The sequence below is a fragment of the Apodemus sylvaticus genome, chromosome 17, assembly GCF_947179515.1.
Source record: "Apodemus sylvaticus chromosome 17, mApoSyl1.1, whole genome shotgun sequence".
In the NCBI taxonomy this organism is placed as follows: domain Eukaryota; kingdom Metazoa; phylum Chordata; class Mammalia; order Rodentia; family Muridae; genus Apodemus; species Apodemus sylvaticus.
In genome coordinates, this window is record NC_067488.1 from 48,443,562 (window position 1) to 48,460,744 (window position 17,183).

At 47.5% G+C, this 17,183-nt stretch overlaps 1 protein-coding gene across 1 annotated transcript; it reads right to left on the reverse strand.

The window, feature by feature from the left end:
• Nucleotides 1–1,334: 1,334 nt before the first annotated feature.
• Josd1 (Josephin domain containing 1) lies at nucleotides 1,335–14,898 on the reverse strand. The gene is made up of 4 exons (XM_052161144.1): nucleotides 14,060–14,898; nucleotides 4,773–4,901; nucleotides 4,466–4,660; nucleotides 1,335–3,315 (listed from the first exon to the last, which is right to left on the reverse strand). The coding sequence occupies exons 1-4, from the start codon at nucleotides 14,242–14,244 to the stop codon at nucleotides 3,216–3,218; spliced, it is 609 nt and encodes a 202-aa protein (XP_052017104.1). The 5' UTR covers nucleotides 14,245–14,898; the 3' UTR covers nucleotides 1,335–3,215.
• Between the last annotated feature and the right edge of the window lie 2,285 nt (nucleotides 14,899–17,183).

A 17,183-nucleotide genomic window follows, 5' to 3' on the forward strand; every position in this document is an offset into this window, starting at 1 on the left:
TTGCTGTGTTTGTTTTGTGATTGTATTTCACACCTAGGTTGTTTTAGAAAGCCATGGACAATTTCCTCCAAGTTAGTAGAGTTTGCCTTTTTTTTTTTTTTTTTGAGGTAGGGTTTTTGTGTGGCCTTGGCCATCCTGGAACTCATTGTCTAGACCACACTAGCCTCAAAAAGCTTTCTTTTCCTTTTTGTGGGGTGCGGGGTTATTGTATGTGTGTTTAGTTGTTTTTTTTTTAAGACAGGGTTTCTTTGTGTAGCCCTGGCTGTCCTGGAACTCAATTTGTAGACCAGGCTGGCCTCAAACTCAGACTTGCCTGCCTCTGCTTCCCAAGTGCTAGAATTAAATGCCTGTTTAGTGAAGTTTTCAAAAGGGAAAAAGAACATTATTGAACATAGTAGTGATTTCAAGTATCACATCTAGACACCCTCACAGGAAATGAAGGCCAGACTCTGACTACGCAGTCTAAACTGTATTTACAACCTGCTTACAGTATGTCTGTATGTTTGCCTTCTAGTCTTGAGAAAGGGTAAGTTTGCAAGTAGAGCCTGTTATCGAATTCTTGTTTTTATTGAGAGTGGAGTCTCTCCAGAGCCCTGGCTAGCTTTCAATTTAGTCCTCCTGAGTGCTGAGGAATTACAGGCATGCACACCTGGTAAGACTGAATTTTTTTTTTTTTTTTAAAGTAACTGCGGACAGTGTCTGATAATAGACCCAACTGTAGCGCTATCTTTGAGCCCCGCAGTTTTTCTACTCAATATTGGCCTTTTGTTTTTCTCTTGAAATGGGGTCTATGTTGACCATAGTGACCTGAAACTCAGAACTGCCTGCCCAAACCTCAATCAAATCCCCTGAGGATTGGGTCAGTGCTGTGGGAGCCACTTCTAGCTTGGCTTTGCAGGTTTCCTAAGTCCTTGATGTAATTTAGGAGGTTGTGCTGTTCCTACGGGTTAAAGAATCTGCACAAAGCCCACCGGTGTTGTATGTGCTCCAGGCCTGTGTGGAGTGTGCCTAGCCTTCTACTCAACAGTAAGGAAAGCACTGACAGCAAGGTACAAACTCCAACAGAAGTCTCATTTTTGAAACTAAAAAGTTCATCAGGGGCGTTTGTGGTTTCTGAGGCAGGTGTAGTCTGCTGTACTCCAGACTGATCCCCTTGCCTCAGCCTCCCCACTGCAAGCACAACAGCGTGGTTGGGACACCTCTGAACTGATCTCACAAAGTGTACTTTCTCTTGGTTTTTCAGGTAGGAAATTTGATTAACATGTCTCAGAGTGGTGACATCCCTGTTATGGCAAAATCACACCAAAGGTTTTTATGTAATCAGACAAGTAGACTTGTGTTCAGCTTTTCATTTTTAATATTTGGTTAAACAAAATACATCTTTGTAAACAAACCCAGCACAAGGCCAACAGAAGAAGGGAATAAAGCAAGAGAGACAAAGCCGAGGGTTGCCCCTTGCTGGGCATCAAGGTCAGGACGCCCCTCCTTACTAGGGTGGGGCTTTCGCCCTTGGGCATCAATGGGTCCCTGTTCCTAAGCACCAGAATTGGATATGGACAGAACCAGCCCTGAAATGCTTAAGCGTCTTTGTACGTCCCACCAGCTCATGGACCCCACATGTGGGACTCGTTTGCAGTGCCATTTGCACAGGCCCCAGCAGATCTGTAGGGAGGAGTCTCCTCTTCCCAAGAAATGGCTTACTCTCACCGACAGTGCCAATGGACCCAAGGTCCTGCTTGTGACAATCAGCAAGGTCGGCTGTAACTTCTGGCTGGTAGTGATTGGAATGTCATTGTGCAGGGGCAGAGTTCCCCATGGTGCCAAGCAGATCTGGTGTAGAAAATGGTGCAGATGGCCATGGCCGAGTGCAAGGCAGGAGCCACGGAGGCCTCTGCCACTTGAATTAAAAAACGGCCTTGTTGGATTGAAGATACGTGTGCAGAAAAAGTGCTGGTGTAAACATGCACTCCAGTCACAGTGGGGAGACAGCCCCCGCTTCACCCCAACAAGCTTGCTCAGGATTAACATGCAAGCCCCAGGTAGCTCTGCTGCCAAGGGAGAAGCAGGCCAGTGGGGCAGCTCTCAGACCTGCAGAGACCGTGGATCGGTAAGGGCTGGCCAGGTCACCTGCCTTGAAGGCCACCACAAACACATTGGTATGGGGGTAGGATACTTATTTCCCCTCATTTTCCAAAAGTATAGGAGAAAAAAAATGGTCTAGAACTACTTGAGGTGGGGCGAGCCAACCCTGTTTGTGAAAGAAACTACAGATGCCAAACCTAGAGGCTCTAGCTCAGAGGTACAGCCAGCCTGAGAATGCTGCCTCCAGGCTGGAGCTCCAGACACGCCTCCTGGTCTCAACCCCTGAAGCTTACCTTCAAGGCAGTCTCCTCGCCCAACTCTGTCCCAAACTATGGAACTGGATGTCAGTGGTAGATGTGTTTCTGACTGCTAAAATGGGCCAACTATGAGTACTATCCCTGTTTGTTGTCTTTTACCCCAAAGCCTCCCCAGTCAGTGTAGTGAAATGGTAGGGACATAATTAGAGTGAAGAGCCACCTGTGACTACCCTACTGTGGCTTTACCCACAGAATATTAGGTATATCTTTCACCATTGTCTTGCTAGAATAATGTGCAATTCACCTACTTTGGAATAGCAGAACTTTTCATTATAAAACTCCAAGGCTGGCTGGGACTTAAAAAGGGCTAAGAGGTGGCATAATGGACTGCAGAGGGCATGCAGTGCCACTGCTGGAGTCTTGACAGTTTCCTGAGAGACAGTTTCCTGGCTCTGGGTCCTCTGAGCCAGTCACTGGGCTCTGCGTGTACTGTGTCCTCAGACCCCATGTGGTCAGGGAAGAAAAGGGGCGGCGGCGGCCTCTCTGGGCCTGAAGCAGCAGTGACACTACCAGCAGAACCTGCATCAAGACCTCACAGAAAGGGAGAAATAACCCAGCCTCCTCAAAGGACAGCCTTTTCAGCTCCCTCGCTGAAACAGCAAAAGGTGTTCAATGGCTTGCCCTGTGTATTCAGAGCTCCTACCTTCTTCCCCCAGGCACAGACTGCTGGGTGGCTCTGTGACAGTCCACACATCCGTCCTATTGCACTGGCAAATCTGAAGGGAAAACCCAATGAGATGTTTGGGAAAGTGGACTGTAGAGGCCACAGCACATCAAAGAGGTCTGGAGGGTTGAGACAGGGGTCAAGCAGAACTGTCACACGTCGGCCCTCCAGCTCTGATGGGCTTCCACTTCTTCCGGTACCACTAGTAGGAGTTCACAGTTTTTACCTCGCAAATGGTATTTTAGAAATTTCCTATGGAAAAGGGAACAGGCAAGAAGAAATGAGATGCCAGTGAGTTGCAGATTGTAGTCCCGGGACTACCCATTCACCAGAATCCTCCCCAGCAGAGATCCACCAGCCTCTGCCTCCCAAGTGCTGGGATTAAGGATGTCTCCCACCATCACCAAGCTATGGCAATCTTAAAATTCCAAGGGTGACTGGCTCTTAAGAGATTCCATAGCTGGGCGGTGGTGGCACAGGCCTATAATCCCAGCACTCTGGGAGGCAGAGGCAGGCGGATTTCTGAGTTCGAGGTCAGCCTGGTCTACAGAGTGAGTTCCAGGACAACCAGGGCTGTACAGAGAAACCCTGTCTCGAAAAACCAAATCCAAAAAACAAAAAAAAGAAAAAAAGGAAAAAAAGAAAAAGAGATTCCATGTTTGATTACCCCTCCACTCCTGCTAGAACCCTAATCTCAGTTCCTGCACATTCTCATATGTCATCAGTCATTAGTGCCGCATTAAGGATGAAAACATCGAATATTCTAGTAGTTACTAAGCTTCAAACAAACAAAATAGCATCAAACCTGGGTGTAAAGCACTTGCCAAGCAGGCCTCACAATCTGACCGAGATCCTAGGAACCCCCAGTGGAAGGAGAGGACCAATCCTGAAAACTGTCCTCTGCCCTCCATGCATGCCCAGGAGCACACAGGCACCTACACACATACAGTAATAAATAGGGCTGGGTGTGGAGGTGCCTCATGCCTTTAATCCCAGCACCCAGAGGCAAGGGCAGGCAGAAGACTAATCTCTGATCTTGAGAACAGTCTACTCTACATAGGGAGTTACATGATAGCCAGGAATACAGCAGACCCTGTCTTCACAAAAACAAACTGGTCACATAAGAACTTAACCCTGTCTGGAATAATGTCATCTTCTCTCAACTGGCAGTTCTCTAAGTGGAGAGGTGACAATATCAGTCCCAACAAAACAGAAAGCTAGAATCAAAGAATTTGAAACCTGTTCATCAAAGGGATGGAGTCCTAATTAAGTCCAAAACCCTATGGTTCCAAGGAGACAGGGAGAGGATCCCAGGACACAGGAATGCCATTTCCTTTGTCAAATAATCAGACAAGCCCAACTTCCCCAGCAAAAGCCCAGCAGCCCAGCCTTGCAGGGTCACCTGAGCTCACTCTCGCCTCCAATCCACTCTGGCATCTTGAGTTTGGAGTCAAGGTTGTAGTAGGCCCCTCCCACCTCACGAACACAGATCCAGTGCTGCCTTTTGAGAGGCAATTTGAGTGGGCCCCAGCACAGGCTGGAGGGCAGGTTCATGATGAAGCCCATGACGTTAGGAAGAGCAATGACACCCACGTCCCTGCAGGAGAGAAAAGGTGTCAGGCTGGGGCAGTCCTACTCCATGGCTGCCCCAGTCACTTGGGGTTGGAACCACAGCCTGTTCTTGTTGGCAAATCAAGTTTGGTTTCTACCTGCGCTTGTCCCACCAAACAGCTTCATAGCCTTTGGTTTGAAGTGCGGCCATAATGACATTCACATCATAGTTCCCGTTTCCCAGCATGCTCTTCCTGTGGGGCGTCACCATAGTGTTCGGAGACAGCCTACAAATGTAAAAGGAAACATTTAGCCTTGTTGGTCTGCCCAGCCTCCCCAGGCTTGTACCACCAAAAAAGCACTTCACAGCACTGCCTGGAAGCCGGTTCCCGAAGCAGAAGAGTCTCACCAGTTTCTACCCAAGCAAGGTATGCCTGGCTCCTGCTAGCCTAGACAGCAGTGCTTCTCTTGATGCAAAACAACTGAGGGAGGTTTAGACCTGTCTGGCCTTTGAGGAGTGTCACGGCAAAGGGAGTGACCACAAGAGCTGATCCTCCTGCTAATGTTCTGCTTGGACACAAACCTCGTTAAAAAACAAAACAAAACAAACACTGGCAAAGCTGGGCATGCTGGGGGCACAAAGCTATCATTCTGGCACTCAGGAGGCAGAGGCAAGGCAGGTCTTTGAGTTCAAGTCCAACCTTGTCTACTTAGTAAGCTGTAGTCAGTGGGAACTAAATAGTGAGACCTTTACTATAAAGGCAAAAAGCACTAGTAACTGATATGTGGTGTTTTAAATAGCACAGGTAGTAACTGTTATTCCTGCTGTTTGCAATTTAAATGCTGTACAGTCTGTACTTCTGTAATCATTAACTATTCAGATGTGTGCAGTGACTGGGACAGATAGCATAACTGCGAACTAGAGCCAAATGAAAGGCGATAAAGAGCAAGGAGGCCGACATTACACTGGGATGTAGAACCATCTAGTCAGTGTCAGTATGTGTGTGTGTGTGTGCGCGCCTATGTGTATCCTGAACAAAAGAAACATTAAAAGCACAAAGGATCAATTGGGGAAAAACCTTACAGATAGAAACAAGTTAATGTCAGAGTTTGAGGCCAGTCTACAGAACTCTACAGAGTCAGTTCTAGGACCTTCAGGGCTACACACAGTAAGCCTAAAAAAGAAAGAAGAGAGGAGGAGAGGAGAGGAGGGGAAGGGAGGGGAGGGGAGGGGACGGGAGAGGAGGGGAGGAGAGGAGAGGAGAGGAAAGGAAAAAGGAAAGGAAAAGGAAGAAAGGTCCTCGACAGTAGCTCTGGCGGCCCGTGCAGCTTCTGACTGCGCTCAGGCTGGCCGTGAAGTCCAGACCCTCTTCCCTCAGCTCCAGAGTGCCAAGACTGTGGGTACACAGCACTCAAGCCCTTTTTTTTAATTGCTCCTTTTAACAATTTCACTTTCCAGTGAGGTCTGTGCTGAGGATATTCCCAACCCGATTACTTTCAAAGTCTCAACAAGCCAGCAGACGAGAAAAGCCATTTTGACTGGGGGAGGGTCAGCATGCCTTTTTGGTGGTGGTGGGTTTTGCTAGTTCATTTGTTCGTTTGTTTTTGAGACAGGGTCCCTCTACATATCCCTGGCTGTCTGGGAACTCAGAGATAGATCTGCCTGCCTCTACCTCCCAAGTGATAGGTAAAAAGGCATATGTCACATGATAGAAAGGAAAGGAAACTGTGGTGGGTTACTCAGGAAGGAAGGGGACCAGAGGCAGTAACGTGTCATTTCCAGAAGAAAATATCTTCTTTGACCCAAAGAAGAGAATTCTAAAATTTTAAAAACTTTTGCTTAAAATAAAATCAAAAACGTCTTCCAGCACACCACCCATGTTGATCTGGGTGGGTGTTAGCAGCGCTATAGCCTCACAGGTGCCAGGCTAGCACTGTGCCAACCGACCATCTCACAAACCCCATTCTTTACAAATCAAACACACCCTTACAGGGTTTCCAACTCTCCAGTTGTATGGGATGGTGGTGCACATCTGTGAGCCCAGCAATTGGGAGTCTGAGGCAGGACTGCAGAGAGTTCCAGGTCAGCCTGGACTACAGGGTGAAAGAAACCCTGTATCAAATGACAAAAGGGGACGGAGGGGCTTGAAGGAGGACCCAGCACTTACACAGTAGCTCAAACCATCTGCAAGTACAGTTCCAGGGCACCTGGAGCCCTTCCCTGGCCTCCACGGACAGTGGGCACAATGGGACACAAGCATACGTGCAGCCAAACCAGACCAAGCCCGCCTCAGGCTCAGAGATCCACCTGCCCTACCTACTCAGTGCTGGGTCACTGGGCACCGCAGGGATTTAGGGCTGGAGAGTTGGCTCAGGGGTTAAGGAACACCCAGGTTTGATTCCAAGCAGTCATGTAATGGCTCATAACAATCTGTAATTCTAGTTCCTAGGGATCCAATGCCTTCTAGCCTCTGCTGGCACCAGGCAGATATATGGTACACAAACGCATATGCAGATAAAATACCCTTCACATTAAAAAAAAAATGTTCTGACTGATGTCTTTAATTATTTTCAAACAATAAATTTTGATCTCATTCTCTTTCCAACTCCTCTCAGATCCTTCTCACCTCCCTAATCACTCAACTTCATGGTTTTTCTCTAAAAAAACAACAAAAGGAAAATCAAACTAGAAAGAAAGATTAAAAAAATAAAAAAAAACTATATATATATGTATGTATGTATATATATAACAATGCAAATACAGACTCTGCTTTGTACTGGCCAGCTGCTCCTGACCGTGGGGCCTCCCCGGAGCGCGGCCGCAACACCTGGTGGCATTACTGAAGAAGACTCGTCTCACCACCCTACACATTTAAAAACAACAGTAGCATTAGAGGAAAAGGGGCACATTTGCTCACCTCCAGAGCAAAGGCACCATTTGCCCACATATGAAGCAAATATCACTCCTGACACCCATCCCTAGGGCAGCACCTTAATAAGTGCCTCAAATTAAGCCTCACAATAAGAAGTATGAGTTCATTCCATGTAAGTAAGAAAGCCTGAGGCATGGGGCTGGAGAGATGGCTCATTGGCCACAACTGCTTGCTCTCCTGAGTGGATCCCAAGGTCTACCCCAGGCAGCTCACAACTGTCCAACTGCAGCTCCTGGGGACCTGAGGCCTCTAGGTCTACAGATCCTTGTACTCATGGCCACACATAATTTTTTTTTTTTATATGTGCCCTTTTCTTTTAATTTCTTTTCTGCTTCAAGTTCTATCCCTTAATTACCCAGAAAGCCCAGGATTGGGCACTTGAACAAGAAATCTCAAAAAGACAAGGCAAGCTAGCCCAAGATTAGCAGGTTCCCTCCAAGAGGACCCACAATCTGGATGCTAGTGTCTCTCCTCAGAGTATGTTAGTACAAGCTGGCATAGAATAAGGTAGTTCCACAAGCTAGCAGCAACCTGCCTGGAGGGGCTTTCTGCACTAGCCCCCCAACAGACCAGGCTATATAAAAAGGAGTGTTTGTTGGCCTTGTCAAAGAGCTCCTTCCCGGCTTTGCAGTGGTGGGGAATAATTTTAATCCCAGCACTTAGGAAGCAGAGCCAGGCGGATCTCTATGATCTCTATGAGTTTGAGGCCAGCCTGGTCTACAGAGTAAGTTTCAGGGCAGCCAAGGCTACACAGAGAAACCTTGTCTCAAAAAAAAAAAAAAAAAAAAAAGAAAAGAAAAAAAAAAAAAAAAAACAGAAAGTAAAAAAGCTCCTGCTGGTAGGCATCTGGAAACCTGGCACCAATATAGCGGAAAGCAGCCCTACTTGGGCCATGATTGTGGATCATTCATTCATTCATTCATTCATATGTTTGTTTGCTTGTTTATTTTGAGACAGGGTTTTCCTGTGTAGAAAAACACACACCCAGATAGGAAAAAAAAAAGTGTATGTGTGTATATATGTGTGTGTGTGTGTGTGTGTATGTGTGTATATGTGTGTGTATATATGTGTGTATGTGTATATATGTATGTATGTGTATACATACATGTGTGTGCATGTGTGTATATGTGGTACATGTATGTGTATGTGTGTGTGCATGTGTGTATATGTGTGTATGTGTATATATGTATGTATGTGTATACATACATGTGTGTGCATGTGTGCATATGTGGTGCATGTATGTGTATGTGTGTGTGTGTGTGTATGTGTATATGTGTGTATGTGTGTGTAAATTCTAAAGTTAGGTGGTGACTTTTTTCTTATAAAAGGTTTCATACAGCCGGGGGGGGGGGGGGGGGTGGCGCATACCTTTAATCATAGCACTTGGGAGGCAGAGGCAGGCGGATCTCTGAGTTCGAGGCCAGCCTGGTCTTCAGAGTAAGTTCCAGGACAGCCCAACCAGGGCTATATAGAAAAACCCTGTCTCAAAAAACCAAAAAAAAAAAAAAAAAAGGTTTCATGCACCCTGAATCCTGCTTCCAACTCCTAGGTGTGCTGGGAATGCAGCATGGACCACAGCACTACACTCAAGTTTGGTGATTTTAACCAACCTGGGTTCATACAAATTCACTAAAGGTTAGCCAACTCCAAGTCCCACCCTACTCAACCTGCTACTGTCCTCTCCAGAGGGCAATTCAGGAACTAAAATTATGTGGCTTTTAGTAGTTTATCCTACTTCTGACTACAAGCCAAATCCCACAGCTTCTTCAGACTCAACCTCATACTCTCTCTTCCACAGAATCCTTCCTGATTCTATGAAAATGGAAGGAGACTTAGAGGACCACACATAACACCAATTTATCCAAATATCATCAATACTAAATTACTGAAGAATTCATTGGTGTCCTAAAACCTTTTCAGTACTATCTTTCAGCCAGGCCTTGGCACCTAATAAACATGCCCAAGCTGGCTGATGTTGACATGGGGCAGTTGTCTAGAACTTGGGAGGAAGCCTGTAGATTAAAAACTCATGATCATCTTCCTTTTTTTTTTTTTGGTTTTTCGAGACAGGGTTTCTCTGTATAGCCCTGGCTGTCCTGGAACTCACTCTGTAGACCAGGCTGGCCTCAAACTCAGAAATCTACCTGCCTCTGCCTCCCAAGTGCTGGGATTAAAGGTGTGCGCCACCACCACCCGGCTCATGATCATCTTCCAATACATAATCAGTCTGAACTACAAAATCTCCTTTCAAAGAAATCCCAAATTGATCAATATAGGAATTGCTAACAACAATTTCCATTCCATTCTACAGAGCTAGTTGTCTGGTCCTAAGAAATCTCTTTTCCCAAAGTCTGGCATTTAGACAAAAGCCCCACACCCCGACACCCCACCCTGGGACTTGGAAAAATAGCTTTCATCAGCTAAAAAGAAGCATTCTCATTATCTCTGGCAAAGGGGTCTCCCACTAATGTAGACGCATACAGTGTCCATTAGCATATCAAAGTCTATGCCAGCTTCTAAGCTCCTTCAGTCTCTAGTCTACACGTTCTCCTGATACCCCAGTTTACAGATTATCTTCCTCCTAGGTACCTGCTCCCCTTAAAGCCCTGGAAATCCCCCCAAGCCCTGTCATTTCTGCTTTCCTGAGAGACAGGGAGGTAGTTTTGGAATAAACTTTTCCTTTAGCCACGAAACAGCCATTTTGGTTTCTTTTGCATCCATTTTTATTCACCCCTGGTCATCTGGGATGAGGGGTTGTCTAACCCTGCGATCTGCCCGATGAAGGTCCTTTCTTGTCTTTAAGGCTGGCTGACCACCCGGCAAGGCTAGCTGCTTCCTGGTTGTTACCATTTTTTTGTTGTTTTGGTTTTTGGTTTTTGGTTTTTTGAGACCGGGTTCCTCTGTGTAGCCCTGGCTGTCCTGGAACTCACTCTGTAGACCAGGCTGGCCTCGAACACAGAAATCTGCCTGCTTCTGCCTCCCAAGTGCTGGGATTACAGGCATGCGCCATCACGCCTGGCTGGTTGTTACCATTTAATCTTTTCAGTCTTTAGAACTGCAGACAAGGAAGCTGAGGTGCAAAGGTCACAGTGACTTGCACAGTCACTCACAGCTGGTCAGTGGCACACTGAGGACCCAGCCTTGTAAGACAACACTGACTAGCCTGCCCAGGCTTACTTCCCCACACTGGTCCAGCAGAGCCTCTTGGGTACAGTGGCTGCTGCTCAGGATTGCCTCGCCCTTTCCACGGACATCCTGGAGCTTATGGCAAGCCTCTCCTGTTTGCCATTACAAACACCAGTTGGGGGCTCTAAGGTGGCCCTAGCCTCGGTCACCACTAATGTCCTCAGTCCTTTCCAGAGTCACTACTGGGCCTGCTATGGTGGTGTTTTGGATTTTAATGAAAAGAGAAAAGGAGGGAAGAAGGGAGAGATTTAGTCAACTTTTTTCTCCCTTAATTCTTCCTTTCATCAGAATTTCCTGATATGTTTCTAAATAAAACACAGCTCATTGGAGTAGTTAAGTGTCCACTCTTCCCATCATGAGTGTGGATGAGCTACTCCAATCCCTAGAGTTTAATATTTGGCACCCAGGACCCACGTAGCTGCTGACAGTCATCTGCAGCTCCAATTCCAGAGGATCCAACACATGGATGTGGTCAAAGGCATTCATACAGGCAAAACACCGAGACACATAAAATAACATAAAGTAAATACTTCTGCAAGCTGAGGGCGTACAGTGGCAGAACACTCGAGAACATGGGTAAGGCCGTGAGTTCAATCCTCTATGAGTGCATTTCTAAGTACTTTATTTTCACAGCGTACGAGGTGAGATTGCGCTGATGACGTCCATCCACCCACCGTTGGTGACACTGCCTCCTGATCAAGCCTCAGTCACATCTGACTCCTCCCTCCCTGCCTACCTGTTGCTAATCAGCACCAGCTCAGTTCTACATTCATTTCCCTTCCGATGTGAGTCACCTCAGTCCACAGCTCTCTTCAGACTCCACCCTGCTTCTGTATCTCTCCTCCTTTAACAGGCTAGAATGCCACTGCTAGGATGAACGTCCTCTCAACAAACAGCTCTTATCCACACTGCCCCCAGCACTGCACCTCACAAGCCAGTTTAAAAACAGCATGGGTCAGTCTGTCAGTGTTCTCTCTGAATGCCAGCTTCTAAAGGGACTGTCTTTTCATCTCTAAACTGCCACAGTGTCTGCGGCTCTCTGCTCCTCAGTCCCGTGGACCGCCCTGGCCACCGCCCGTGGCTAGCTTCCTCCCTCACCTCTTCTTCCATCTTCTCCAGATACCTTATATACATCTAGGAGAAGGGTCCATACTTATCCATTCAGAACCTTTACAAGTAAAAGTGCTCTGTAATAGAACTCCTTTTCTGGACTTTTCTTATTGGTCAGCTTGTACTGTGCTGATTGGGAACACAGAAACATACGACTTACAAAAGCTTCAAAAGGAACAGGGCCCTGATCCCATGTGGTGATTGGTAGATATTTAGTATCTTTCATTCAGGAAAAACACATCTAAGAGATGCCCAATCATCCACAAACATATAAATCCCAGACCCCAAATCCTGCTGACTTAGTAGCCAGAAATGTAGCTACTGAAGTCCCTGCATCTCTGAGATTTTCCAGTCTGTAGCAAGCAGCCAGGAGGAGCCCTTTGGAGACAGGCCCTGGAGCCATAAAGCCTGGCAGAAATCTAAACATTAACAAATACAAACTCCATGTCCTAATTTCTCCATCTGGAATAATAGGAAACAATAGTGCCTACGTCCTAAGCTGGGAGTGAGGCTCAGCTGCTACACAGAGTCCTTAGAGTGGGGCAAACAGCTGGTTTGTTAGTGTCTCATTAACTCCCTTGTCAGACCAGGAGCCAAACTCATAGAGGTCAGAATCTGTCAACCTGAGTGTGACTAACTACATACAATCTGACATTAATTTACTGGTGGGTAAAACTAGCAAACTACATCAACTCCCTCCTGGCTCCCCAGCCATTGCTAAGGTTGCTCTAGGACCAAGCACCAAGCACTCATGTGTGCTCATGAGTGCTCATGGTCAGTCATTTCCTTCTCCCTGGTTAGAGATGAGAAAACAATTCAGAGCTACCCAGAAGAAACACTAACAGCTGTCCAAGGGGAAACCGTTCAGAAGCCTGGGCCCTCCTTTCTGTCATATGACTGGGTGGTGGAAGATACCTTTTCTCACCTCCTAGAACCTCATCTTCTGAGGAATGAACTGTCCTTACAGATAGTGGTCATGAAGCAAATGGGACATCTGCCCTGCTGCCCTCTGATCTGGCGCTGACTGGCGCTGGAAAGGAATTACTCTCACTGTAGTTCTGTAAGAGCACTCAGGATACAGCCCTTCTCAGAGACTCCTACAGTGCTTTCAAGGTAAGCAGTCCACACTTAGGCTTACCAATCGCCCCAAACACCCTAGCTGTAGTTGGCGTTCCTGTGCGGCGACTGTTTCATCTCCAAATGAGGACCGTGGAGAGGTCCTCTGGGACCTCAGTGTGTACCACTTAAAGCATCCTTGAGCTCTCTGTCCTAAGGTCTTTTCCAGTTGGAGGGGGTAAGAAAGGCTCACTGTCAAAGCTGCTATGTACTTCAGTCATGTTGCTGGGTCCAGTCAGACACTACAGAACTAACTCTCTCAAGGCCCTTGGTAAAAGACTTTTCAAAACCCAAAGCAATGGGCATAAAACTGTACCCTGGCCACTTGTGGAGTGGCATATTTGTTTTACAGAGTCCAACATTTTTCTTTTGGGGAGGCCATGCTAGGGACTGCACTTAGAATCCCCTGCGTAATGTGCAAGCACACCATCACCAATTTCACACTAGCCCCATGAAAGTCATCGTATAGCAGGAGAGATCTGGAGTCTGCTCTACTCACAGCGTAGCTGTTCAGAAGCTGCTCTGAACAAACTATTTGACCTTTCTGTTCATTTCTCTATCAGTAAAATGACTATGAGGAAAGTTATACAGAACAATGCATGAAGGTCACCGTGGGCAGCACATGGCCCCTGAACGGCTAAACATGGAGGGTACACTTTTCTTGAACTCCCATCATGTCCCTCCTAGACTGTAAACTCCTTGATGGCAGATTATGGAAGGGAGGCAATATAACAGTGACCACCAGTGGAGATGCGACCCTGAACTCAATCCTGAGTTCAAGGCTTGTAGGGTTACTTGGAGGAAATTAAGGAGCTCCACAGAGCCCTGTCTTCATCACAAATGGGAATAACACATGCAACACGGAGTCTCCCCCCACCCCCACCATATCTGTGGAGACAGCACAACGGAGGTTAGTCCACAACAGAAGGACCACAGAGGGTGATTCTCGGCCATTCCCCTGTTCCTTATCCCTGCCGACAGACAGCATCCAAACCTGAAGGTTTTAAGGTTTCTGTTCCTGAGACAACGCACCACCCACACAAATTCAGAAATACCAAGAAGTGGGGATCGAGATGAGATGCCAAGCAGGGGAACCCTACCTCTGGAAAATCTCCTGCAGCGTTTCCCGCGTGAAGGCGTTGCTGTCCTGGAAGACGTTGTTGAGGGCATGGAGAGCACACAGCTCCCTGCGCTGCTTCTCGTGGTAGATTTGTGGGGGCGCTGCCTGGGGAAGCTCCAAGGATTCAGATTTGGCCTTGTCTCCTTTCCAAGGCATGCAACTCATGTTTTTCGATTTAGGTTCCAGGCAGAGCAGATAAACACTCCGCGCTCCTTTCCTCCTGAGGACAGTCTAGGTTTCTCTGTCTTCAGATTCCTGAGATTCACCTATTCTCTGGTGTCCATGATTTATGCTTTGTCACTGGGAGGAAAGGTTGGAATCAAAGGGGACAAAAAAAAATCTATCTTTTCTGTCTTCTCGATTAAAAAAATAATAACTTTTGGATTAGTTTATTTAGCCAACACTTTCAAAGTGCAGAATTAACAAAGGGGAAAAAAAACATATAAAACGTAGGATTCCTCCCTTTCGCTACCTTCCCCTCCCACCCCCTTTGGAAAAAAAGAAAACACCACGCTTTCCTGGCTGTGTTTTCCTCTCTGCAGATGCCAACTAGGCCTCAAAGCAGGAGGGCAGAGCCGAATGGGTCACATCGCTCCTTTTCTTCCATTTCGTCCGAATCACAACGCCACAGGCTCCGAAGACCCGGTTGGGTGGTGGAGAGAAGGCCCAATGCCAAGAGCTAGCGAGGGTCGGAGGGCGTGCGGTCGCGGGGCGCGCGGGGGCTCCGGGAGTGGCGCTCCATGCCCGCCGGCGGACAGGCGGACTCGGCCCAGCGGAGAAGCCGCTTCGCCTCGGCGCGGGAGGAGCCGCGGAAGGGGAACGGCGGCCCGGGCGCCGCCGCGGGGAGGTCCCGCCTGGCCCGCGAGGGTGCGGCCGGACGCCTTGCCTCGCCCGGTGCAGCCTTGGCCCACCGGGCTGGCCGTCCCCGCCGCGACCTCCTGCTGTCACGTGAGGCAAGCCCGCGCTCCTTCCCGCTGCCCGCTTCTCGTCGCCCCTTCGCAGCCACCTGGAGCTTGCGGGCCGCCACCTGGGCCACGCGCGGACGAGGAGAAGGCAGAGCGAGCGGGCACGCGCACCTGAGCCCGACGTCAGCGGCGTTCACTCGGCGCGCGCCCCAAACACGCCCCCGCACTGACCCCGCCTACCAACCCCGCGTCACCCCTGACGTTGTGTGACGTAACCGGCGCGGGCCGTTGGTGGGTGGAGCTTCGCCTGGTGCTTGGAGTTGGCGGAGGAGCGGTTGTTCTGGGCTGCGGGGCTCCGCGGTAGCAGTGAAGGTCGACTTGTCGCTTCACCGCAGCTCCGCCCTGACGCCCACTCCCGCCTGGATGCCGCAGGGCCCTCCTCCGGGTGTAGTGCTTTCTTGAGCCGGGGCAGCGGCTGCCCTGGCCCACTTATGTTCACCAGATTTCCAAACACTTTACCGACGTGGTCGGGCATAATAATCTTGGTTAATGAACCCGACCGCCTCCAGTCTTCTTTGAGAGTTGACTCTCTCGCTGGGTGTCATATTTCAAATGGAAACAGAGTTCTATTTCAGATCCTTGGTGTCATATTCCCGTTCACTTCACACAAACTACTGCCCTTTTGCTCAGCAACTTCTTGATGGCTGTCACAAGCCTTCCTTTCTGTGTTTTCCTTTCCGATCCTTTTTTAAACGCGCGCGCGCGCGTGTGTGTGTGTGTGTGTGTGTGTGTGTGTGTGTTCTCTAATCCAGCTGATCTCAAACGCATAACCAAGAATGTTCAAGTTGTGCAGGGCAAGGGATCGAACCCTGGTAAATGCAAGACAAGCACTCTACCAACTAGAGCCCGGCATTTTGAGTTTCACTGAGTACATTGTATCCAAAGGCAGACTATTTGCAGTTTCCTGTGGATTTAAAATAAATCATTGTTTCTAACTGCCTTCCTAACGGATTTTTGTTAGGGAAAACAACAGATTTGCACTTTTTAAAAAAGATTTATTTATTATATCTAAGTACACTGTAGCTGTCTTCAGACACACCAGAAGAGGGCGTCAGATCTCATTAGGATGGTTGTGGGCCACCATGTGGTTCCTGGGAATTGAACTCAGGACCTTCAATTGTACTCTTAACCACTGAGCCATCTCTCCAGCCCCCAGATTTGCACTTTCAAAGTGAAGGTTTCTCTAATCCTCAAAACCACTCCAATTAACAGTGCTTGCTTAACACATCTGAGAGATTACCACTTGGTAGTGAGTCCTCTGCCTCTATCTAGACTACTTTTGAATTAACTTTTGTGTGTGTGTAATTTGTAAACTACCAAACTGTTACAGTGTATTTACATAGGATTTATCTCCTAGGGACTTGCTGTTCAACCGGAATTATGGTAAACTTTACATATATTAATTAGCTGATGAGTAATTTACTGCCAAGTAAATTAGACGTTTTTCAGGGAGAAAACTGCAACCCAAAGAAATCAATCAAGTGATTTGAAATCATGTCTGTAGTAAATTAAGGGTCTGAGTTTGGGCCAAACTTTTGAGAAAGAGAATGTAAAGATGGATAGGGAATTACTTCTCAACTGTTACTTTTTATATTTATTCTCCAAATCATTCAATTTGAAAAGCAAGTACTCAGAATGTATATCCTTTCTAGGCAAAATCCTATGGTGAGAAGGACATTCTTTTCCTCCAGTCACATATCAATGTATTCTGAAATTGAACTCTTTCTGGTGATACAATGCTAAATAGCAATCAAAGCAATAGAGTTAATACAACTGTCAACTCTGATCACTTCCAGACAAGCAGTGAGCGACCTCCAATTGAATTTTTTTTTTTTTTTTGAGACAGGGTTTCTCTGTGTAGCCCTGGCAGTCCTGGAACTCACTGTAGACTAGGTTGGCCTCGAACTCAGAAGTCTGCCTGCCTCTGCCTCCCATGTACCAGGATTAAAGGTGTGCCCCACCACTGCCCGGCTCCAATTGGATTCTTTTTTTTTTTGTTTTGTTTTGTTTTGTTTTGTTTTGTTTTGTTTTTTTCCAAGACAGGGTTTCTCTGTGTAGCCCTGGCTGTCCTGGAACTCACTCTGTAGACCAGGCTGGCCTCGAACTCAGAAATTTGCCTGCCTCTGCCTCCCAGAGTGC

Coding starts and splice junctions, on each gene's coding strand:
- Josd1 (XM_052161144.1), bottom strand. CDS start 14,244: ATGAGTTGCATGCCTTGGAAAGGAGACAAGGCCAAATCTGAATCCTTG. Junction 4,902..14,059: donor CTGCAGGAGATTTTCCAGAG/GTAGGGTTCCCC, acceptor TTACATTTGTAG/GCTGTCTCCGAACACTATGG. Junction 4,661..4,772: donor GTTTGGTGGGACAAGCGCAG/GTAGAAACCAAA, acceptor TCTCTCCTGCAG/GGACGTGGGTGTCATTGCTC.